The sequence below is a fragment of the Dendrobium catenatum genome, unplaced genomic scaffold, assembly GCF_001605985.2.
Source record: "Dendrobium catenatum unplaced genomic scaffold, ASM160598v2 fragScaff_scaffold_621, whole genome shotgun sequence".
Lineage (NCBI taxonomy): Eukaryota > Viridiplantae > Streptophyta > Magnoliopsida > Asparagales > Orchidaceae > Dendrobium > Dendrobium catenatum.
The window spans coordinates 18,884,641-18,910,235 of NW_021319083.1; the positions used below are offsets into that span (position 1 = coordinate 18,884,641).

Consider the following 25,595-nt stretch of genomic DNA (forward strand, 5'->3'; position numbering starts at 1 on the left):
ATTTTTATTAAATAAATTTTATGTCCTAATTGATTTAGTAAATTAATTTTATAAAGTCCTGGTACATGCACATCTTTTTGTACTTCTATATATATCTGATCATAACAAAAATTAGAATTTTATGAATTTTTTTTATCATTTTCAGGAAAATTGGGGTATAAAACTTCAGAAAAAATTTAATTAAATTCTTTTTTTCGAGTATTGTAATTGTTGTATTCAGAAAATTGGAGAGGGAAAAGCTTCAAACTTTATTCAACATAATACCTATTTATAGATCTATACAAGATGCTTAAATAAAGAAACAAATAACTACAAAATAATGAGTAATATAATCCTTCCTAATTTTGTTGCCTAACTAAGGAAGACACTCAATGTGAAGTGGGCTTCTCATGGATCTCTATTTGCAGCCGTGGGATTAACGTGGGATTGAGAGGCTTGGATTTAACACTCCCTCTCAAGATGGGGAATATAGATCTGTCATTCATAGCTTGACAATCGTTTTGAAAAAGGTAGAGTAGTCCAATTCTTTGGTAATGATATCTATAAGTTGATCTTTTGACGATACATGGTTGATACATACTAGACTACTATCTAATTTTTATTTAATAAAATGTCTGTCCACTTCTATGTGCTTGGTCTTGTAATGCTAGACTGGATTGTGGGTTATGCTTATTGCTGATTTATTATCACAATGTAGTATCATGGGATCGTCCCATTTGATTCTTAGGTCTTCTAGAATCATCTTAATCCTTAGTAACTCACATATTCTCAAGGCCATAGCTTTGTATTCTGCTTCAACACTAGATCTTGCTACTATATTCTATTTCTTCCTTCTACATGTAACTAAGTTTCCTCTTAGGAATATGCAATATCCAGAGGTAGATCTCTTGTCTACTGGTGATCATTCATAGTCCGCATCAGTGTATATGCTTCTAGGGTTACTCTTTGGTCTCTTATAAAGAGAATTCATTTTCCTGGATATCCCTTAAGGTAGTGCAGTATTCTATCTACTGCTTGCATATGAGTATGTTTTGGATTCTGCATAAACTGACTGACCATACTTACAACAAATGCTATATCTGATCTGGTATGGGAAATGTAGATCAATTTTCATACGAATCTTTGGTAAGCCCCTATATCTACATCCAGATCTTCTTTGACTTCCCCTAGTTTAAGATTTGGTTCTATATTTGTTGGTGCTGGTTTACAAGCTAGTTTTCCTGTTTCTTTTAGAAGATTTTAAATGTATTTTTGTTGTGAAATGAAGATTCCTTTGCTAGAGTGGGCAACTTCAATTTCGAGAAAGTATTTTAGTCTACCAAGCTCTTGGATGTCAAATTCTTTGGTAAGAATTTTTCTTAGATTAACTTTCTCTTCTTCATTATTCCCAGTGAATATAATATCATCTACATACATTAATAATATTGTGACTCCCTCTGAGTCTGAGTGTTTAAAGAATAGTGTATGGTCCCCTTGACTTTGTTGATACCCCATTAAGAACATGAAGTTTGAGAATTTTCCAAACTAGGCCCTAGGTGATTGTTTTAACTCATATAGGGCTTTTCTCAACCTGCACACCTTGTCACTTCTAGATTTTTCCTTAAATCTTGTTGGTATCTCCATAAATATATCTTCCTCCAAGTCCCCATGCAAGCATGCATTTTTTACGTCTAGTTATTCCAGATGCTTGTTATACTTAGTTGCTAGTGAGAGTAGGATCCTGATAGTGTTCATTTTGGCTATAGATGCAAATGTTTCCTGATAGTCAATGCTATTTGAGTATACCCTTTCGCCACTAGTCTTGATTTGTACCTTTCTAGTGTACTATCATCTTTGTATTTACAGAGAACACCCATTTGCAGCCGACTGGTTTTTTCTCTTTTAGAAGGTTGATGATTTCCCTGTATTGTTCTTCTCTAGGGCTTGAGTTTCATCTTTCATGGCTTTTTCCAATTTTCATTAGATAAGACCTTAGAAACATTATTAGGAATATAAATATCTTCTAGTGTAGCCAGGTAGTTTTTGTGTGAGGATGAAAATTTATTGAAGGAAATAGAGTTAATTATGGGATACAAAGGAGCTGGTGAGTTTGTATTTGCCTTAATTTCAGGAGATGGTTCTGATTCTTGGACTTTCTTTTGAGCATAGTTTGAACTTGTACGCCTGGAGTATACATTCCCAATTCTATTGTCAGCTTTGTCTTTAGTTTTCCTATTTTTGATTTTAGAAGGATTGGCTTGAGGCGGTGGAGGAAGGTCAAGGGGGGCAAGCTTGCTTTCCTCATCTTCTTCAATTTCAGTCACCCCTTGAAGATGAGGTTTAGGAAAATAGGAGCTTTGTTCATCAAAGGTAACATTAATCGAGACAAAGGTATTTTTTTTTTGTGTGGGGGGATGATAACACTTGTAACATTTTTGGGTGGCTGAATATCTAACAAAGATGCATTTGAGTGCTCTTGGATCTAATTTTCTTCTACTTTGACTGTGAAATGATGTAGGAAAAAGAGGCCTTTTGGTGTTCCCCATACTGATATTAATTTCCAAAGATGATTTTTCGGTTTTCCCTTTATGAGCCATTTAATGCTTCAGTTTTCCCCCCTTTTGGGGTTGTTTTGATGCTTCGGTTTCTTCCCCAGACGGCTACCCCTTTAGTCCCTGCTTGCTGCGGTTTTCAAGGGTATTCTATTGGCTGATTTTTAGGTGCATTAGATACATGTATTATCTTTTTTTACCTTTTCTTCTCGTATATAAGGGCTGTTTTAGGTGGGTTTTAGAAATGAAAATTTGTGTAATGTACAAACCTGCGGGTTTACATAGCTTGCGAGTTATGGTCTTCTTTCTCCTCCTCTTAAAATTTGTCTCGGTCTTCTAATCCCTTCTTCTCTATCCACGGTTTCCACTCCACATGTATCATTCTTCTCTAAAATATATATATTTTTTATGGTTTATGTTTGTCATCTGTAGTTGAAGTTGTCTCTTAATTTGCAATATTAGTTTTTATATTTATCTATGTTGTATGAAAGGAAGTTTTGTGTATTTGCAAGATTTTCTTGTTGCATCAATTTGCTATCAGAGCTTAGGTTTTTGTTAAGTCTTCCTTTCTTTTCTTGTGTCTTAAAAAAAAAGGGAAAATCAAAAACAACCAAGTGATCTTGAAGAATATATTCCTAAAAGCCAATGGATCCCTCCATAAGGAAGTTCTACCAATCCCATTCAGAATGAGTTGTATAAAATTCAATATTAGTTGTACTTGTATACAGAAAAATATGTAAAGAGAAAGCAAATTCTTCAGGACTAGTTTAAGCAAGAAAAAGAAATGATCCATCGAAGGTATGTGGCCTTAATGCAAGAGTTTGATGAGACTCCTTCGGCACGTCATGGAGGTTCTAATGTCATCTCATCAGGAGATGAGATCTCTCAACTGGATGAGAATTGATGTAAGCAAGCCATACCCCCCTATCTCTTGCTTTAGGCTGTTCGGTTCCTTCTGCTGGGCTGTTTGGTTCCCCTATTTTTACCTCTTCGTTTCCTCTGCCTGGCCGGTTCTTTCCCCCTGGCGTTGTCCGTTCGTTGGCTATCTTGTGTGCCTATTTGTGTGCTTCTCCAGGCGGTGGGCTTTTGGTCTTCTGCCCCTCCCCCTTATTAGCTTGATGGGCGGCTATTTTAGCTGTTTAGCTCCCTTTCTTTTCCTATAAATAGGGGTTGTTTTGTGGAATTTAAAAAGAGATTATGGATGATTTTTGGAGCTAAAATCCCAAGGGTTTTTTCTTGGATAGCTTGCGAGCTATATCCACTTTCTCTTCTCCTCTCTTTGACTTCGTCTCGGGCTTCTTATCTATTTATTCTCTCCGTAAGTGTCCACCCCATTTGTATCATTCTTCTCAAACTTTTTAAAATATTTAGTTGTAAGTTGATTGTGTTGTGTTAGAGTTTATTACAAGTTTGAAAGTTGTATTATGTTTTTAAGAAAGTATTGTTCGTTTGAGTTGTTTTTTTTTTTAAAGTTATATAAAGGAAAGTCTTGTTTGTGTGTCACCTTAGTATTATTTTTTTTTTATATTGTCTATTGTTGTTTATTTTCTTGTTTTTTTTGTCCTAGTCTATATTTTTTTATGAAAATAAGATTTTTGTCTTGGCAATCCAAATTTTGGTTGCATCAATTTGGTATCAGAGACTAGGTTAGTATATCCTAGGTTTTTGTGTCTACCTTTATTTTTAAGTCAAAAATGGATAAACATCAAGTAGAAGGCAGTCAAGAAAGTAAACCAAGTGGTCTTGAAGTCCCAATTCCAACAAGCCAATGGATCCCGCCGCAAGGAAGTTTTTCAGATTCGATACCGATCGAATTTCTCAAGATTCAAGAACAACTGCAATTATGTGCCGAGAGATACAAGTCTAAGAAACATTCACTTCTAGTCGAGTTTAATCGAGAAAAGGAGATAATTGAAAAGAAGTACGTTATTTTGATTCAGGAAACGGAGATGCCGAATCTCCAAAATTCTGAAGTACGCTGGAAACTTTAGTCAACATAATCCCTATTTATAGATCTATACAAGATGCTTAAATAAAGAAACAAATAACTACAGAATAATGAGTTATGTAATCCTTCCTAATTTTGCTGCCTAACTAAGGAAGGCACTCAACGTGTGGTGGGCTTCCCACATATCTCTATTTGCATCCGTGGGATCAATGTGGGATCGAGAGGCTGAGATTTAACAGTAATAAACAACTCTATGGAAATGAATGTCACTTCAGTCATCCTATTATTAAATAGCATACTGACAACATTCTCCTCCAATTATTTAACATTTGTTGGATTTCAAAGTATATCATAGAATTTTTTATATATTTCTTTTATCTTATCTTTTTGATCAGATACTAATATTTGAGGTGTTTACTTTTTTTTTTTCGTTCCTTTTTAGTCCCGTGAACTATGTGCTTATGCTGACATTTTGTGAAGTTTTCCTGTGTCTAAATATTATGTTGTTGAGTTCATTATAAATCAATTTTCGTTGCTTTATTTTTAATTTTTTTCTCCTCAACCATTGTGTTCTGTCCATAATATAGATCATTAAATATTATCTCTTAGTGTAAATGACTAAAATGGTCGATATACATTTCATGTGTCTATTTTAGTGTTTGTCTTTCTCAAATGTTCAATTTAGTCGTTCAACTTGCTAAATCTAAATCAATTTAGTTATATTGTCAACTTTGTTATTTTTATGAGGGAGTTTTGGACTTTTTAGGGCCATTTTCTTTTGTTTGAAACTTTGAATTGATATTAAGTAATGAGATCGTCTCTTAAAAGTAAAAATGGCCTAATAGAAAGCTTTTGTTTACCAATTTCTTTCCATAGAAATGACAAAGTTGATGATTTGACCAAATTTATTCGGATTTGATGAGTTGAGGGATTAAATTGAACACTTAGAAAAATCTAGACTAAAATGAATACACCTATTAAGTCTATGAATCATTTTGATCATTTACTCCTATGTTTTTACCCATTTTACAATTTTAGACATTATAATATGTTTTGCTATCCTCATTTGAAAGCTTCGTTTGGGATTGCTTTCTTATTACTTCTTAAAACAGCTTTCTAGTACATAAATTTTAATTTTTGCATTAGAAAGATGTTTTAAAAATTGTATTAGAAAGTTTCTTTAAGAAGCAATGAGAAAGTCGTCCCAAACGAAGCCTAAATTGGTATTCCAACAAAATTGTACTTTTTGCTCAAATGGTTTCTCTCATCATTCCATTAAAATTCTCCTTATCATTTATGTTTTATTTATTGTTATAAAAAAACTCCTCTTAGACAATTTATTAGTTTACATTTGGTCCATGATAATTTGATTTAGCTTTTTGGAATCGTGATTATTTTTCAGATGCTCATGTTTGTACATATATTACTTGCCCTCTTATCATTTGCTTGAACTTTAATCAATTTATCATTTGAAACCCATACATTTACACTTTTATTCAAGGGGAAAGAAACATGTCCACATTGAACTTGTGTTTTCTTGAAGTGGCATAATTTGAAAATTGTTTTTTTTTTATTCATCCAAGTTTACTAGATTTCAAGGTAGACACAATAATTCTCCTGATGATTTGGTATTTTTAATTTAGGAGATGTTTGAAATTGGGCCTGTTTATATGCTCTTGGATAGATATTAGTCTCTCAGTTTCAGGATATCTCGATCCATTGTATTTTACTTTGTTTCATTTTTGTAGGCAATTTTTTATAGCAGTTTCTGCTTGTAACCTTGTCGCTAAAGAGTAATAAACTTTCGTTGCAATAAAAAAAGGTTGATGGTTTTCCATTTTTTTCATGCTAGTCCGCAATTTTTTGTTTGATTTATTGTTTTATCGAATTATTTTGCTATTTTTGTACGCCCCTTGCTTTTTCTAGATAACAAATTGTTAAGAACATAAACAGGTATGGACATGCGAAATGCAATAGCTAGGAAATTGCCTACATCAAGAGCGATTACTAAGGTGGGAATGGGCCCAGAAACTAAACTAGAAGGGAAAATTGTATATCGTCATTTGCAAGATGGGGATATCGTGCTGGTTAATCGACAGGTTTAGCTTATTCTCTATTATTTATTCATTTATTTATATCTATGGAAGGTTCAACTTTTAGGTATGATGCATGCGTAGATGAATGGGCTCAAAGTTTGGTTAATTGGCATATTTGTTACTTTTATCTGCTTGCTTTTCTGATTGATTTGTTTATTAGATTATAGACCCCAAAAGACTTGCTAGAGTGCCATAATAACAGTTGAAGTCCATACATGTATTCTACTTTTGAGTGTTTTATGTGAGCATTGTGCACGAAAAATTGGAGAGAAAAATATCCCAGTGAAATTATTACTCTCTTTCAACAATAATAACTGCTTTTCTATGACGGCATAATTGAATTAAATTGGAATTTTAAAGAAACATCTGTAAACTCCTACTCGAAGCAAAGAGCCAGCAAATGTACATTTGCCTTGATAATCCAATCGTTTACAACACTATGCTAACATCTCTAACACACCAACAATGGATGAACTAGAACCACAACTCAATAGGAATATTTGGTCACAATTACAAGATTTCTAGATAAGCTAATCTTGTATGTAAAAGAATCCACTTATTTCAAAGTGCATGCATTATTACCAACAATAATTGTAATCTTCATCATCTTTAGCCGTATTTCAACTATTTGGATTTGACTTTATGAATACTCATTTTTCATGAATTCTTGCTAAGTATTGTTGTGGAGTTAAATCTAATCTTTGCAAATTATTTTGCACAACTTTTTTTTTATAATTCTCTGATACTAATGATGGGGACATCAGATCGTGGAAGGTTTATCAGAGACGTGGCCGCCGATCTACGGCCACGATCGAGTCTTTGTATTTTTGAGTCATTTGTGTTATTTTATTATTCATGCATTTTATTTATTAAGTGTCTTTATGTTTTCCGTTTGTACCCCTTTAATGGGAAGCGTCGTATGTAAGCCCAAAGGGCAAGAGTGTCTTTTATTTCATTGAGTCATTATAGTTGGCTATTTATAGCCTCTTCTTTCATGTTATTGAGTAATGAATGATTATTAGATATTTTCCTTCACTTGTCTTCTTGGAGCTTCTGAGAGAGCTTGAGAGAGAGAGTTAGAGATCTTGGTGGAGCCTAGGAGAGGCCACCCGTCGTGCCCAACAGTCACCACCGGTGGCTCTTGGTTCTCCTCCCTTCCTCCCCTCTCACTCCCACGGTTATAGCCCCACCCAAGCCCCTTTTCCTCCTCCCCCAAACCCACGGCCAAGCCCCACCCGAGCCCTTCCTCTCCTCCCAAACCCACGACTGGAGCCCTCACCCGTGCTTGCCGCCGACCAGACATCCTTAGCCACCGGTTTGCTCATCCTCAACCCATCTCACCTTGTGTTTCCTATTTGGGCCTTAGATAAATTGGGATAGATTTTGAAATTCAAATAAATTCTGAATTGATTTCAAAACCTTCATAATTTAACTTTTCTATTTTAGGAAAGTATTCATTAAAGGTTTAATTTGAATTTTAAATTCAATTGGATCTTAAAAGTATATTTCCTAATAGTAGAAATCAATTTTGGAAGCCTTAAATCCTCTCCATTAATTGTCTCCCTAACCCTCATTGCCGTCGGCCCCTCTATTGGAGTCAATTAGGATTTGTTTCCTAATTCTCCAACCCCACTTGGAAATAATTCGAATTCCTTCTCACCCCACTTGGCCGAAATTTCCCAACTACCATAAATCCTCAAATTATTCCTTAACCTAAGGAATTGATTTGGGGAATCAACCCATCATCCCTCTACCTGCCGCCCCCTCTATCTCCCTTCTTTCTCTAGTCTCCCCCCTCTCTATCTCTCCCTCCTTCCCTCAAATCTCCTCTCTCTCAATTAGTTTTCCACTTTTACAAAATTAGAAACAAATTTCAGATTTTAGGTGTTGGCTCTCTTCTCTTGCGATAGGAAGAGAAACTTCTTTCTCTTCGATCATCTTCAAGAACCCTAACAAGGAGAAGGAGATTTAGCATCCGACGCCCATGAATGGCGGGTCCGGAAACTGATTACGACATAACTTGAGACGAGGATGGCTTCGTCGACATTCTACAATCTACTTTCTTCGACGTGAATCCAAGGGTTGATCTCACCGTCGAGGATTACTTGGAGCGTACGTTGATCTATTTGGTAGAGGCTATTGACGAACACTTCGAAGGCATTGAGTGTAGGATCTCCGCTACCCCTTGACGAAGGTTTCTCTCCCTACTTGCATCTTATCCATTTTAGTCTAACTCTTCTTGATTTGATTGCAGTCACGACGGGCTCCTCCGCATTGCTCTTGCTTAAGCTTAGTAAACATAGGATTTGAGTGCACCTCTATGCTTTTCAATTCTCATTGTTAGACTAGGGATTGTTTTGAAAGCTACTATTATTCATTGTGCTATTTTCTATTTATTTTGAGAGTTTTTAAAGCTCTCACTATGTGATTTAGCCTAAGCGGATAACCACTAATCATTTTGATTCATTGTTTGAATTCGCTAGTAATTTTTGTTCTAGAATTATTCTAATCATAAGTTGTGCAACATTGATGCTATCAAGAATTTTTGTACTTCTATTTTATTTGGACAATAGTATATTTTGTTTTTTATTTTATTTTATTTTCTTTTTTAGCTATCCAATGATGGGAAAGCATCCAATGATCATGGTAGATTGTGCATAAGGCTTGGTAGACCTTTGGTTTGCTGGCTCGATTGGTCCTTGGCTACTGATGGTTCACGGGTTGGCTGTTTTGGAGCACATGGCGTTGAGCTTGTTCTTTTAGTTGCTTGAAGCTGGAGTTTAGTAGCTCTTTAATTCTCAAAAAGGTACCTCATTATGAAGCTTACTTTTGGAGTGGCCTTGTCGCTTCCCCTTCCCATTTCTTCTCGTCTCTTGGGAATCCGTGGCTTATATTTATTGGGAGATGACTTCTATGCATAAGAATTTATGTTGGGATGCTTTGCCTTTTGGGACTTCACGGTTGGGTCCCTCGTTTCCCGTGGTCGTGGCTCTTTGGTCCGTGCGGTTCCTTCGTCTCCCGTGGCTGTCTCCTTGGTTCCTGGTTTGGGTGTTTTTCCGTGAGCTTGGGGGAAAGATTCCTAAGCTTAATGCTTTGGTTCTAATGAAAAAATTAAAGTCTTATGGCTCTTGGCATTCCTCTTCTTTAAAATCTCCTAGTATTTCTTGTTGTGTTTGTCAAGTCTTAGTTGTCTGCTTTTATTTTAATAAAGTTTGTTTTAACTTCTATCCATTGCGTCAAATTCTTCTTGTGTGTCTACATCAAACATCCATACGAGTTAATTTCAATTACGTGGTCCTGCATCAACTAATTTTATTCACTCGTCTAATGAATATATTTTATATCATTTATTATAGATATTCAAATTACTAGAGTCTATTTTCTATTAGATCCTTCCAGGAAGGGAATTTTGATTCATTAACCGCAAGCAACTACCATTGATTTTTCAATCCAATAACCGCTACAACACCAATAATTATTCTATCTAGGGATGACCCGCGATTGCCTGATGCAGGACATAAATGCAAAGAATATGATTTGACTAAGAAATTTGCATGCTTAAATTTTAGAGAACAATAATAAGCAAAATCTTATATTGATTTAAACGATAAGATAAAACACTAAGGTGATAGAACAATCTTAGGCTAACGTTGCATACATGGAAGGTTTTCAACAAAATCCCTATGCTAGCAATAAGATCTCAATCACTATGCAAGGATTCTTCACTTAACTCCCTAAATTACTATGCTTTAGCGGAGGGATCAACATGAATCGTTGTGAATCAAACTATAACTAGAATTGGAAGGTGAATTAGGAAGATATAAGAGTAGAAAGAAAAGTTTGCCAAGGGAACGACTAATTCGGCGCTCCGGCGTAGTCGCTTATGCGTTTGAGGAAGTGGACAACAACTTCATGTTTGGGAGCCTTCAGGATGGCGATCGGGAACCTTCTGGACGGCGAGACAGCCATAGGAGGTCACCAGAATGACTGGACAGCAGCTCGGGATGCCGAGAAAGCAGCAATGAGGGTCGGGACAGCAGTTCGACACTGGAAATACTTCTGGACAGCAACCCAAACAGCTTTCCGAAAATCTGGGCAGCAGCTACTACGTCAGAGAGGTCTTTGAATAGCAAGGATGGCCTTTGGAAATGCAGGACAGCAAGATAGACTTGCTGTGAATCTTGGCAGCTTCAATAATGTATTGGGAGCTTTGAACCACAACTTATGGCCTTCAGGGATACGGGACAACACGTCAACTTGCTGGAACACAGGGACAGGCATCAGAAATCACAGGGACAAGAGAGGAGAACGTGGGGAAGATATTGGGATGTGATTGTTGGGGCTGGGACAAGATTGGAAAGGGGAATTAGAGAGTATATGGGGGAGTATTTAATCTATTAGGTGGGAGAAAAGGGCGCAGCTTTGGTTGGGATTGGGTGGGGATTTGATGAGAGTAATTATGGGGATTAAGTGGATTGGAGAGAGAAAGTGGAGGGAATTAGGGAATTAATTCCTTGATTTGAACCCATGTTAGGAAAGGAATTAATTAAGGGAGGGGAGCATGGGGCGGGTAAGAGAGAGTTTGAATTATTTCCAAGAGAGTAATTTGAGTTTTAGAAACAATTTCAAAGAGGAATTGAATGGGGCCGGCGGCTTAGGGAGAGAAGGGAGAGGTTTATGGAAGCATTTAATGCTTTCTTAATTTAGGAAATTAAATTTGGTAAGAGAGATCTCATCCCAATTTAATTTAAAATTCAAATAGGATGGGATTTGGAAACTTTCATAAAATAGAATTTATATTTTAGGTAATAATTTCAAATTCAAATAGATTTGAATTTGGTAATTATTTGGGTTACCTAAAATATGAAGAGCTAATGTAGGAAAGGCATAATGGCAAGTGATGAGGGAGGGAAAATCAAGGGGTGGCCGGCGGTTTGGACTAGGGTTTTGGGTGAGAGGGGTGGCAGCTAGGTGGGGGAAAGGGATTGCGTAGGGTGGTGGTGATGTGATGAAGCCAGCGGGTGTGTAGGGGAAAATATGTGGGGATCTGGCGGTTGGGGTTTGGTGAGCCGTGGCTTAGAGGAAGAACAAAGGAGGAAGATTAGAAAAGTAAAAAGATACCCTAACCACGAAACCGAATTCTTCCAATACTGGTGGGTGATTTGAATCCCTCTCCAAGGGGTCTCTATATTTCTAAAGCTCTCACAATAACTCAAAACACGGGAAAATTTTATCATTCATTCATTAATCTCAAAAGAAACATATGGAGCTTATATATATATAGCCTCCTAGAAATAAGGGGAAATAAAAGACGACATTGCTCCTAGGGCGTACATACAACAAAGCCCTTAAGTAAGGGCAAAATGGGAAAAACTACTATAACAAACAAATAAATAAATAAAACAAATACATTTGAATACTCAAAGTAGATCGGTGCGATTGAGGCCGTCAATCATTGGTCACGTCTCTGAAAGACCCTTCATGATCTGATGTCCGCATCATTGCCCAATCAGCTATTCATCTTGCCACTTAGGTAGTAGGGTTTAAAAAGGCAAAATTAGGGATTGAGGATTTTTGTCGTAGCGAGAAGAGATGTAATCCTTGAGGTGAATAAAATTGCAAATAAAAAACTCATAACTATGCCATAAATTAATTACTTAATAACTTAATTCTTCTTCATAAACTACAAAATCACACAATGAGAAAAATAAAGCTAATCTCAATCTTAAATATTAATCTAAAGTGAAAGTGTAAAAGCAGATTCATGATAAGCACTCATTTAAAATACTTGACGTAATGTTGTGGCAATAAGACAAATGATGTTTTTTTTTAAATGCTTAATTTTGGTCCGTTAATATTAATTAACAACCATCGATTTTTTGATCTAAGGACATCCATAACACAACAATTCTTCCATAGAACCACAACTCCAGCTTTTCTGCCTTACAAGGATTGCTCATGATTGCCCATTCAACCAACTATATTTTCATTTTAGGTACTAGATAGTGATTTGCATGGGCAACCACTTGCAAAATTGTTTTCTCTTAAAAAAAACACAGTTGATTTGTTACATTCTGCAAATTAGATTGTACACATCAAATTATATTAGCTTATCTTTCATTTTTGCAAATAATTGATGCATTCAATTCTTCATGATCATGTTTTTTTTTATGTTATTGTAATTTTTGCATTTTATTTTTTTGTTTACCCAATGATGGAAGACAATCGATGAACATGTGTGATTTATGTGCTCTTGGACATGTTTTTTCCTTTGGTGTGCTAGCTTCTTTGAGTGCTTTGTGTTTGGGCTGACTTGGGTTTGATGGGAGCAGCTGAACTGATGCTTGGCCTTGGCTGTTCGGTTCTTGCTCCTCTCTGGCTTTCCTGGTTTCCTTTGCTTTGGCTGTTCGGTTCCTTCTTCTTGGCTTTCCCGATTCCCCTTGCCTTTAGTTGTTCGGTTATTGCTCCCTGGCATTAACGGGAGATTGGAGAGTTAAATCTGAAATAATTTCAGATTTAATTTGATTGAAGGGATTTTCTAAAATAGATGTAGGTTATTTAGGAAAGAATTTAAAATTCAAATTCATTTGAATTTGAATTCAGAAACTTTTCAAATAAGATAGGAGCTAATTTAGGAAAGTAATGATGGTGAAATGAAATTGGAATCAAGGGAACTTGGAGGGTGGGCCGACGGTGGGGTGTAGGGGAAACATGGCCGGCGGGGGGAGAGGTGTAGCTAGTGGGTTGGGTGGGGAATAACGCTTGGCCGGTGGGTTGTGGAGTGGTCGAAGTTGGAGGTGGGGGAAAGAAAGGGTAGTGGTGTTCAGCTTAGAGAGTGGGAGGATCTCTCCTCAAGAACTCACAAAGAGATCTAGAGAAGTTTTGGAACTCACAAAGAGAACAATAAGATAAAATTTTCATTCATCAACTAACTCCTCATACAAAGCATAGAGACCCTTATATATGGATCTCAAGTCCAAAAAGAAAAAAAAAGTCACAAATGCCCATGGGGTTACAAAAGACACTCACTACCCTCAGGGGTAGACTAGGAAACTGAAATAACATAAATAAAAGTTACAACAAATATGTCAAAAGTAGAGACTATGAATCATGGCCATTGATCTACGCCTCCGTCGATGGAACACGTGTCGAAATCTCTGACTGATATCCGCATCATATCCCCATTGAGAGAATCTGAATTATGTTATGTTTTGCCAATGGAGCAATTGTTTGTGAGTTGTCTTAATGTTAGAATGGAGGGGGTGGGGGAAGATAATAAGATTAAAAATTTGAAATTAAATTTCAGATTTCCTCTAATCAATGGATTAAATTTTGAAATTAAGATAAATAGGTGGTTAATTATTCCCCTAATTGAATTCCTTAATAAGGAATGAAATAATTAAAATAGGGGTGAGAGGGGCCGGCCTAATGAGGAGGGAAAAGAAAAGGTGTCCACATGCAATGTATGTGGATCCATGCATTAACGGGAGATTGAAGAGTTAAATCTGAAATAATTTCAGATTTAATTTGATTGAAGGGATTTTCTAAAATAGATGTAGGTTCTTTAGGAAAGAATTTAAAATTCAAATTCATTTGAATTTGAATTCAGAAACTTTTCAAATAAGATAGGAGCTAATTTAGGAAAGTAATGATGTTGAAATAAAATTGGAATCAAGGGAACTTGGAGGGTGGGCCGGCAGTGGGGTGTATGGGAAACATGGCTGGCGGGGGGAGAGGTGTAACCAGGCGATTGGGTGGGGAATAACGCTTGGCCGGTGGGTTGTTGAGTGGCCGACAGTTGGAGGTGGGGGAAAGAAAGGGTAGTGGTGTTCAGCTTAGAGAGTGGGAGGAGGAAAGAGGGAAGCTTGGCCAGTGGCTGTGGAGGGGGTAAGGCCGGCAGTCAAGGGAGAAGGAGAAAATAAGTTAAGGAAAAGGAAGATAAACCGTGAGCCCGTACACTTCATGCGGCTGATGGGTGATGAGTTGCCCTTCACCAAGGGACTTCAAGCCACGAGCCCGAACCCATCATGCGGCTAGTGGAAACTATGATTCCCTCCCATAGCGATCTCACCTAAGTCCTCCCAAGGAACAAAAGTGTAGAACAATTTTTTTATGAAAACTCCATCGTCTAATACAAGAGCAATGACATCTATATACAGGCCTTAAAAGAAACTAAAAGACAGCTTTGTCCCTTGGGCTTACATAAGACAAGTCCTTTAAGGGTAAAAATGAAAAATTCATAATTAAATAAAAATATAATTAATAAATTAAGATAAAATGGAGTAAACAATTCAAGCATTAGAATATCAATATATATATATATATATATATATATATATATGAGATTTGAAAGTAGGGAATTTTGTATTAATTAAGAGGAGTTGTCTAGGTTAGGGTTATGCTTAATTGTTATGTTCTCTTGGAGATTTTTCTTGGTGTCTTGGACTCTAGGATTCATCTAGAGATTTGGGAGCGAACGATCCTCCTCTCGAATTGAAGATCAATTGTATATTTGTTTTTTTTCCTTCCGTTGATTTGATTCCTACAATAAAATCTACTGTTTTGATTGCTTTCATTGGAATTATTGAGGATGTTTGTGGGCTCCAAAAATTATATTTTAGAAGTGTGACGGCGTCTATTTTTCTTTTGAGTGTATGCATGACGATGACAACAAAGAGTTTTAACGAGATTAGGTTCCGGGGGAATTTTCAGAAGGCAGATTGGGTTTTAGATAAGACACTACCCAGAGATTTCGCCCTCATTTTGTGAGGACTTTTTGATTTGAGTTTTGGTTTCCTATAAGCGCAAGCCCCTATAGTTAATTACCCCTCCCGTTAATAGGAGAGAACTTTCGATTAAGGCTAGTCGTTAAAGAGATTACATAGGTTGTAAATTCAACATATAATAGCAATAATTTTAGGGCTTGAACTTTGGATTTGAATTATGAAGTTTGAAATTTAGAGTTTATCACCATTAACTTAAGCTGGTGGGGGGAGTGAAGACGAGCCCGATCAAGATCCTATGGTTCCGTCGTCCCGGGCTGTCATAATCCTTGGTCTACTTAGACATAGGAGGTAGTCGACCCAACCTGACAGAAGGCACCTTGTCGGCAGCCATGGTTTGTTTCATCCAAGAATACCTTGTAGACCTGGGTTGATATTTGTCTAAGGGATATATATGAATCCACCTTAGCTGACAGAGGGATTTATGCCTATCTAATATACCCTATGATTCATCGCTCAAGGGTTTGACGCCTTTAGGGAACATACGGGCTTTGGCCGTTATTGTAATATAATGGTGTTATTTTGCAGCAAAATCACCCGATCAGAGGGCATGTGCCACATCCCTGTTGGTAAGAGACTATTTGAGGATGAATCGTAGTGATACACCCAACATGCATTCGCTCTTTGTGAGTTGAGGTTAATTTCAAATTTATCACCCCCGACAAACGGTTGCGGGAGGTGGATGATTTTTTTTGTTTTAAAATTTTTTGGTGATATATTTTATTTCAAGAATTTGGACTTTTGTTTGACTTAAGATTTGACCCATTCGGTTGAGATTTTCTGTCAACACGGCCATCATCGGGGTGACATTGAGGTTACTTTTATTTTTTTGAAGGAATTTGGGAGGCTTCTTATACTTCAAGTCATGTCGACTCCAGTCCTTTTGAGGAGGATGAAACTTGAATATTAGACCTGCGAAGCATTTTCAAATTGTTGGATTTGGACTTAGATGTGACGATTGGAGCACATGCGGGTTGTAGCATTTGATCCTGCGCAACATTCTCGGTCATTGGTGTTTATAACTTTAATAAGTCTATCGGAGCATATACAGGTTGTAGCATTTGACCCTGCGCAGCATTCTCGGTCATTGGTGTTTATGCTTTTAACATGTTGACCGGAGCAAATGCAGGATTGTAGCATTTCAGTTTAAGAGATCATATTTAATACACAAAGGACATTTTAAAATATTTAAATATGATCCATTATGCCAGAGTGCTTTTATTTAGAAAATGCCCAATATTTCATTTAAGGGGCTATGAACGCCTTTTGTCCGTTTGTACACACGTTGCGGACCGGGTGGCGTTATTCTTATTTAGGTTTCATTTATAGCATATAGAAGATATTCCTTACATAGCTTGCAAGGAATGCTTGTTCAATAGGCATTAGGAGATTGTGCTATTGTTCGTAGGAGAATTATCTTGTCTGCTATAAGTTCTCCTATTCTTTCTCATAGGTAGACTGATTTATTTGATACAAGTTTCTTGTCCTTGCTTGCAGACTAGTTGTTGTTGGTACTACGAATCCCCTATTCCTGCTAATAGGTGAATTGCAGTATACTTAAATGTCATGTTGGAGCTTAAAACATATTTAATGGTGTGTAAGATTTGCTTATGTGATCATTGCTAATGCTATAATCTACCACTATAAATATATTAATACATGAATATAAGATCATTTTCTCTCTATCATTGCAACATAAATTACTTATATCAGATGATCTTATAACTATGCTCTAACAACTTGATTCAATAGCGCTCTTCAGATTTCCTTCAAATGAACTAAAAGAGTAACTATTTAACTTAAAATGCCCACTATGTTAGCATTCAAATGTTGACTATTCAAAATGCTATGTATGCATTTATCAATCTTCAAATCAACAAAAGTATTTATATTGACCGATGTATGTGCTTCTTAAAGGAAGGTATTTATTATCAGATATTCTTTTAAAGTTGAAAGAACAAGTACAATCTTTTCCAAATTCATCATTCTATACAATATCCTCTGTTGGAGTTTTTTTTATCAACTGATATTTTCATAAATTATAATTCCATAAGTGTTCTGATCAAGTGGTTTAGTATGTAAATTTTTCTTTTGTATATGATTTGCTTATGCAAGTAGTGGCATTCCTGATTAAAAGCTCACTTTATATGTATCAGATATAGAATAAATTTCAAATAAAGTTCAGATTTGAGTCCCATTTGAGTTTAAGTCCAATATTATTTGATCAAATATGATTTAAATTTGATTTTATGTTTGAATTATGTCCAAATCAATTTCCAATTTTTTGTCCAAGTCCCTTATTGTTCAATGAAAATTTCAGCAGCCTCCCGACATCTCCCCACCGAGGGAGAAATCGGGTCGGCATCTGCCGAAATTTCTTCCTACCCGGACCTAAGGTCGACGGCGTAGGGTCTTCAATTTTAAACCATTCCACCATGATCTAAGATCGACTGCGTCGGGTTAGAGGTAGCAGGCGGAGTTTGGCAATCGGCGGGTTGGCGATGTGGTGCAGGGAGGATGGCCTCGGTTCAGACGGCTAGGGCACGACAAAAACGGAGATCATATGGAGTTCGCCAGTCGATTGCTCACCGGTCCTTTATCGGCTTTGGCTGTGGCGTTGTTGGAGCAGAAGGTCGGTGTTAGAACAAGCCAAGGAGGGGAGAAGGAAGAGGAGGTCGACGATCTTCAGTGGGAGCAGAGCGACGAACGAGAAAGCCGGTATGGGATTTCTCCTTTATCTCTATGTATTTCTTTGTGTCTTTCTTCCTGTATGCGATTATGAGAGCATGAATGTGCGTATGAGACATGGCTTTATATATTTTGTGTCGTGAGGGATCAGTTACGGGAGCGATGAGTCGGTGGTTGAATCGTTGTGTCTGATCGTAGGTGGTTTTGTCATGCTTGAGTCACGTGCAGCAGTTACAATCAACAATATGTTTTGCTATTTTTATCAATTTTGTTAGGGTTTACTTGAAATATTCAAGCATCTTCTAGCACAAGCTGTTCAACTTCATAATATAGCCAAAAGAAACCAAAAATAAAAAAAAAAACATATATACCTAAATTATTACCTCTTATGAGATCTCACCCAGATCCTGCTCCAAATCTCGCGTGCATACTGCGACCCATCCCTCTGCAACGACACGAAAAATGTCTTCTCACGCCTTCTTCGCCTCGATCGAGCCTTCCCTCGTGTCTTTAAAATAAGCAGGTTCGGGCTCACTTCTCTGCAGCTTCCACACCAACCTCTGCTTTATTAACTAGCCTCGGACTCCTGTTAGACGCCAATGTTGCTAAGCCTGACGGCCTTCCCTATTTCGAACCCCAGCAGCCGCCATCTCCTTCCCACTCACAAATCGTCAGACCTCAAACCTTTATATCCGACGCTGAGATTCCCAAACTCTAGGCCTTTCACACACCTTCACTTCTTCCGATCTCCAAACATTCGGTCCCCATCCGACCCAAACGAAGCCATCACCCTAGCTCCTACCCGACACCTCCAGAGAGAGAGAGAGAGAGAGAGAGAGAGAGAGAGCCCTCCCTACCTGGTTGATTTCTCCGATTTCCCTCAGCCTAGCTGATCATCTCCCATCGAATCCTGCTGCCGCAATTGCCTCTTCCCTTTCCGATCTCCTACTCTGAGCTATACCCGACCCTTGCATTCGCCTCTTATAAGCCGTACTCCCTCTGTCGTGAAGAAGTCGAACTCGACGTCTTAGCTCTAGCCGAACACTTAGCCCCATTCGATCCTTAATTACAGTGGTAGGGATAAATGCTTTTGTTATAAATATTATAATTATAATTGTAATTGTAATTATAATATTTATAATCATTATTATGTTTTATTTTATTTTCTATTGTTATTAGTGACTATATATATATGTGCGCGCGCGCGCATGATTGTGAGAGATGAACAAAAAAAAAAGTAAATAAAAAGAAGAAGAGAGATTCTATGTTTTTTTATCGTCGTCTGGACACCACCTCGCCGGGAGGCAAATGTATAATCCCATTAAACCCTAAAACTCCTAGAACCCGTCTTCAACTTTTGCAACGCAACAAAACGACCTCCTATAAACGCTTTTCTAAGAGTGGTCAGAGGAAGTTCATCGCGGTGCTCTCGAGGAAGCGGGTAATCACCTAAAATCCCTTCTTCTGCGTTCGTGGAGCATCGGAAAATCGCCTATACACGCTTTTCTTAGCGTGGTGGGATGGGAACCTGGTGCGATGCGTACGACGAAGTGGGGATACTCATAAGTTCCCGCTTGCGGGGAAACAACTGCTTTTCTTTTGCAACATGTACCAAAGATTCATACACGCTTTTCTTAGCATAGTGGGAGGACAAAATACGGCCACAGTGTCTATGTTAAAGGAGGATCTATATGATGGTGTCGCCAATGTACTATAATTTAGAGGAGGATCTATATTTTTCAAAAACAGATGAATCGGACCTCGACATAGTGTCACAGATGGGTCATATAAACTTGGGTGGTGAGTCTGAATCAACGGAAGAATCTCCGTACGCGACAATGTTTGATTATGAAGAAAATGCATTGTCAAATGAGTCTGAGCCATAGGAGGTCGCCCAGGTGTAGTTGAGAAGTGACAAGATATTTCCATCTCCACCAAAGAATGAAATGTCTAGTAAAGATAAGGGTAGGAGATAATTTTCAATGAAGATATTATCCCCAAGGATCCCAAGAAGAAAGATGTTTCAGCCAGGGGAATATATTATAACATCTTATCTCATCTGAGGAAAATTCCGACGTAACTCAGCATATACGATGCTTTAGTAATGTCTAAAGACCTTCAGGAGATTTTGATTCAGGCTCTTAAAGACCCTGAAAGGTACGAGACATATTTTGCTGAGCGTAATATGACAGAGGTCTTCCAAGCTCGAAATGAGCTGTTTATCACCTTCACTGAAGAATATATGATGCTCGGAACGGCGGATTATAATCGCCCTCTTTATGTTACTACAGAAAGTGATGGGATGATTATTAGTCAAATCCTAATCGATTCAGGGTCATCCATAAGTCTAATGAGCTTGAAAGCACTAAGATCATTATGCCTCGATGTTGAGCATCTTGGGTCAGATAAGATGATGTTACATGGCTTTAATGAAAAGGGGTAGAAAACCCTAGGATCGTTTACACTCTCTCTTGCATTTAAAGAACTTCATACATATGCCAAATTTCATGTGATTGATGCAGATAACATTTAAAGCGCTTCTAGGTCACCCATGGTTGCATGAGTACAACATCATTCCGTCCACACTACATCAATACATGAAGTATCTCAGGGATGGAGAAAAATTCGTGATTTATGGTGACATCCAACCCTTTGCAGTTCATGAAGTGAAGATATATGAAGATGCAAAGTACTTCATTCCAAAGAAGTTGAAGCTGTTAAGCTCTCTTGAGGCTTAAGCATCAAATCCAAAAATTGACGAGCAACCTAAACAAGAAAGCAAGAAAAAGATGGGGAGAAAGAAGGCTACGCCGACTCTTCCCAAGGCATCCACCATCCCGAAAGAAAGGAAATACATAGCTCATTTAGGGAGTGACACAGATGAAAGTGATACCACCCCTACAAAATCCCGGAGGATACGCCAGTCAACAGCCAAATGGAGTAGGGAAGTTGAATACTCAAATGATAATTATGACTACGACTCTATCTACATGAACACAGTGCAGGATGTGTTCTCCAGAAGAATAGACAGACTGTCAATCTCAGATAGTGTATTCATAGTCACACGTATTCCCCTACAACACATCAAAGAAGTTATTCCGCTAGAAGTTCATAATGTTAAAGAGCTCGTGACATTTTATATACCTCCCCCAAAAGAAAAGGTTGGACCAGCGAATCTATTTTATTCAATTGGAAAACTCGAAGAAGAAATAAATTGCGACTGGTTCCGTACACTCGTCGATTTCGGGGAACTAGTTCCTAATAGATTTCCCAGGTATAATATCAAAAACGTCCAAAGAATGTTACGAAAGCGAGGTAAAACTCATTCTTCCAAACAACAAGTTCGTTTCTGCTTGAGCCTCTGGTATCGAAGGAATCCTCACTCATTAAAGAAGAGGGGTATTTTTGCAAAAAAGGGTATGAGATTCATCGTACTGAAGTACACTCAAAAGGAGATTTGCCGAGCAATCACAATCAGGGAAATCAAATCCGATGACGATGGTGATGAGGAGACGTATGAAGTTGATAATTATAATGATCAACCCATAGAGGCCAAACCTGCACCAGAATTCATCAAGCATGCTTTGAGAAGAATTAGATAGGAGATAGAAGAGCATGCGATTGCAGAGATAAAGAAGCTCATAGAGGTAGGCTTCATTCGTGAATAAAAATATGCTGATTAGATAGCTAATATCGTCCATGTGAAGAAGAAGAACGATCATATTTACATATGTATTGATTTTTGGGACCTCAATAAGGCATGCCCAAAAGATGATTTTTCGCTCCCAGTATCAGAACTTCTGGTGGATAACACATCCAATTATGGTATGTTTTCATTCATGGATGGATCGCCGACCTATAATCAAATCAAAATGACACATGAGAATGAAAAACACAAATCATTCAGAACGCCTATCAACATTATCTGCTATACGGTCATGCCCTTCGGCCTGAAGAACGCTGGTGCCACCTACCAGCGGACAATGACTTGTATCTTTTTTTGAATTAATACATCATAAGGCTGATTGTTATGTAGACGACCTGGTTGTTAAGTGCATGGACCGCAAGGTTCACTTAAATGACCTCAGGATCGTGTTCGAGAGAAAAATATAATCTGAAGATAAACCCCCTCAAATGTGGTTTTGGAGTCTCCTCCGGCAAATTCTTGGGGTACATTGTTCGTAACCGATGAATTGAATTCGATCCCAATAAGATCAAAACAATTATAGAGATGCCGCCTCCCAGAAATCTCTGCCAACTTCGTTCCTTGCAAGGACAACTGGCTTTCATTCGATGATTCATATCGAATCTGTCGGGTAGGTGCCAGCCATTTTCGAAGCTGATGAATAAAGATGTTTGTTTCGAGTGGGACGAAGAGTGCAGAAATCATTTGATAGCATCAAAAAATATATGTTGAATCCACCCATTCTCGCAGCACCAATTTTGGGGAAGTCTCTTACACTGTATATGATAGCACTAGAAAAATCCCTCAGAGTATTATTGGCCCAACATAATGAAGAAGGCAGGGAGAATGCACTCTACTACATCGGTCAAAGATTGATCAGAGCATAAATCCGCTATTCTCCAATTAAGAAGCATTACATAGCGTTGATTTTTGCAGTTCAGAAACTCTGCAATTACATACTTTTATAAAGTCACGTTGATATCAAAGATTGATATGAAGTTTTTGATGACAAGACCGGCTTTGATAGGTAGTTTTGTCAGATGGGCAGTGATATTACTACAGGTTGATATCACGTACATGCCGCAAAAGGTGGTGGCAGGTCAAGCCTTGACAGATTTTCTCGTAGCACATCCTATCCCACCATACTCTCCACTCAATGATGATTTGTCCGACGAGCAAATTATGCAGGTCGAGGAAGATGAAAAACTACAATTTTGGGAGATGTACTTCGAGGGGGCATCGTCAATTAAACCTGCTCGACCTCCAAATATTACAAGGGTTCGAGTTGACATCAGTCTTATTTTCGTAGCACCTGAGGGAGACATAATGAGGTTTTCATTCAGTTTGACTGAACCTCAGACCAACAACAAAGCCGAGTACGAAGCTCTAACAGCAGGACTGGAAATCGCGATTGATGTTAGGATCCAAAATCTCCAATTTTTTTGTGATTCTCAACTTGTGACAAATCAGGGCCTCAGCATTTGAATTCACCTATTATCACCGGCGAGCCCTTGAGCTTCTGAAACAAGTACCAAATGTTGAAATAGCTCGAGTTCCTTGAGGACAAAATGCCAAAGCAGATTGTCTGGCTAAATTAGCCAAAGAAATGGCAAACATCAATGAAGAGAGACCTATATTCATTGGGGTTTACACCCGTAGGGTCTTGAAGCCCGTTGTGTTACAATTTTCGAGGTTAGAAGAAATATCAGATTCAAGCCAGTGAGATACAATTCTAGTTGACCCTCAACCTCTCCATCAGATCATTATGAAAAATTATACGAAAAGATATCATGTAGCCAAGAGACGTAATGCTAGTCAAGCTTCAGAATCATAGTTGCATTTCCTCGATGTCGAGGAGGGAGATGATTGGAGGCAACCCTTCATTGACTATTTCAAGGAAAGCAAACTCCCAGAGGAAAAATCTATAGCTGCACAAAGAGGGCATTGTGATACGCATTTTTCAATGACACATTGTACATACGAGTTTTTGATCAAATGTGGCTAAAGGTGCATAGGGACCAAGGAAGTTGATAAAGTGGTGACAGAAGTCCATTAAGGACTTTGTGGAGCACATCAGTCAAGTCTTAAGATGGTTACTAAAATAAAAAAGATGGGTTATTATTGGCCGACCATAGTCAGAGATTGCATTGACCACGTTAAGAGGTCATGAGTGTCAGATTCACGGTGATGTTATACATCAGCCTCCAAATCCACTACACCCGACAGTAGCGTCCTGGCCGTTTGAATGATAGGGGACTTATATAATCGGTCCAATAGATCCGCCGTAATCAGCGGGGCATCACTTTATTCTGGCAACAACATACTACTCTAAGTGGGCAAAAGTAGCTCCGTTTAGAGAAGTTACGTCCGAGCATGTAATTAACTTCTTCACACATAATTTCGTTTATAGATTTGGCTTGCCATGTCGCATAATCTCAGACAATGGTACTGCATTTAAAAGTAATTAAATTTACAAGTTCGTTGATCGGTATAAATATGATTGGCCGTACTCATCTATATACAACTCAATAGCAAATGGCTTAGCAGAAGCCTTCAGTAAGATATTGATGAAATTGTTGAAGAAGATCCTTAATAAGAATAAAATAGTAGCATACGAAGATGACAAAAGCTTTATGCGCATATCGTATAACATACAAGACGCCAACGAAAGCCACTCCTTATTCATTAGTGTTTGGAGTTGAAGCAGTATTACCACTAGAAGTTGAACTACCGTCACTCCGGGTAGCAATCCAGAATGATCTCACTCAAGAGCAAAATGCTCACTTGAGAATGGAAGAGCTCAACGCACTTGATGAACTCATGTTACAAGCTCAACAAAACCTGGAAATCTACCGAGGAAGAATCACAAAATCCTTCGATTGAATGGTACATCATCGGACATTTCAAGAAGGGGAATTGGTTCAGGTGCTGAGAAGGCCAATCATCCTAAATAAAATAATTGATGGCAAATTTGTATCGAGTTGGGAGGGACTCTTTGTCATCGAGAAGGTGTTTTAAGGAGGAGTTTATCAGTTGATCGATCTGGACAGTCAGAGGCCAATGTCGTCAATCAACGATCGTTACCTGAAGAAATACTATGCATAAGAACGATCATGTGTTAAACTATCATGTACTCTATATATGTTCTCTGATATAAGTACATCTTGCATTTTACAATTCTCTTGTGTCACAAGAATGTATTTCAAAATCCTCCATAAGAGTAGGGGCATTTTAAAAATTTAGTTGGGTCGACATCACGCTACATGTTGATATCCCTGAATAAATATTGAAAATTATCAATGCAAATATTTTTCTCATGATGAAGAATATTACAAATTCTTTTCAAAGTATATACAGGTGATCTTACAAGAGCTTGAAACATCACCTTATCAAACGTACAAAGATTCAAAAGTCAAGAAAGAGACTTTTGTGGTTACACATTCCAACAAATTGAGCTGGAAACGCTTGAAGCCTTCCAACATCCTGAAGCTTAAGGTTTGAATGGGTGTAAAAGGTTGGATCTAACAAGCCCAAATATGGCCCGATCGCTGGTAGCTTTGTCTACTCAACAAGCCATAAGAAAGACTGTAGTAGCGAAAACCCCACTTCATCAACCCGTTAGTAAGGGCTGTAGGAAGAATGAATGCCAATTTGACTCGACTAGTTCAAGTCATTGTAGTCCACCGAATTCTCTCAAATGATTGTAGAATCAAAGTTTCAATAAGAAAGGAAGAGTCATGAATAACTACCGAATGCTCGTAGGCTCCAAGTCTAGAACCACAAAGGAGAACTCCAAATCTACCAACTTCAGTAGATTCAGCATTGGGAAGCGCCTTTCCCATAGCTTAAATCTAAAGCTTGAAT

At 37.8% G+C, this 25,595-nt stretch overlaps 1 protein-coding gene across 3 annotated transcripts in view; it reads left to right on the plus strand.

Moving 5' to 3' along the window:
* Positions 1-25,595, plus strand: part of LOC110112331 (DNA-directed RNA polymerase I subunit 1) — a 112,413-nt gene that overhangs the window by 60,333 nt on the left and 26,485 nt on the right. For all 3 annotated transcript variants that reach the window (XM_020844523.2, XM_020844525.2, XM_020844524.2), the window contains exon 11: positions 6,433-6,578. In XM_020844523.2, the coding sequence (XP_020700182.1) occupies positions 6,433-6,578 (146 nt within the window). The remainder of the gene's footprint in view (positions 1-6,432; positions 6,579-25,595) is intronic.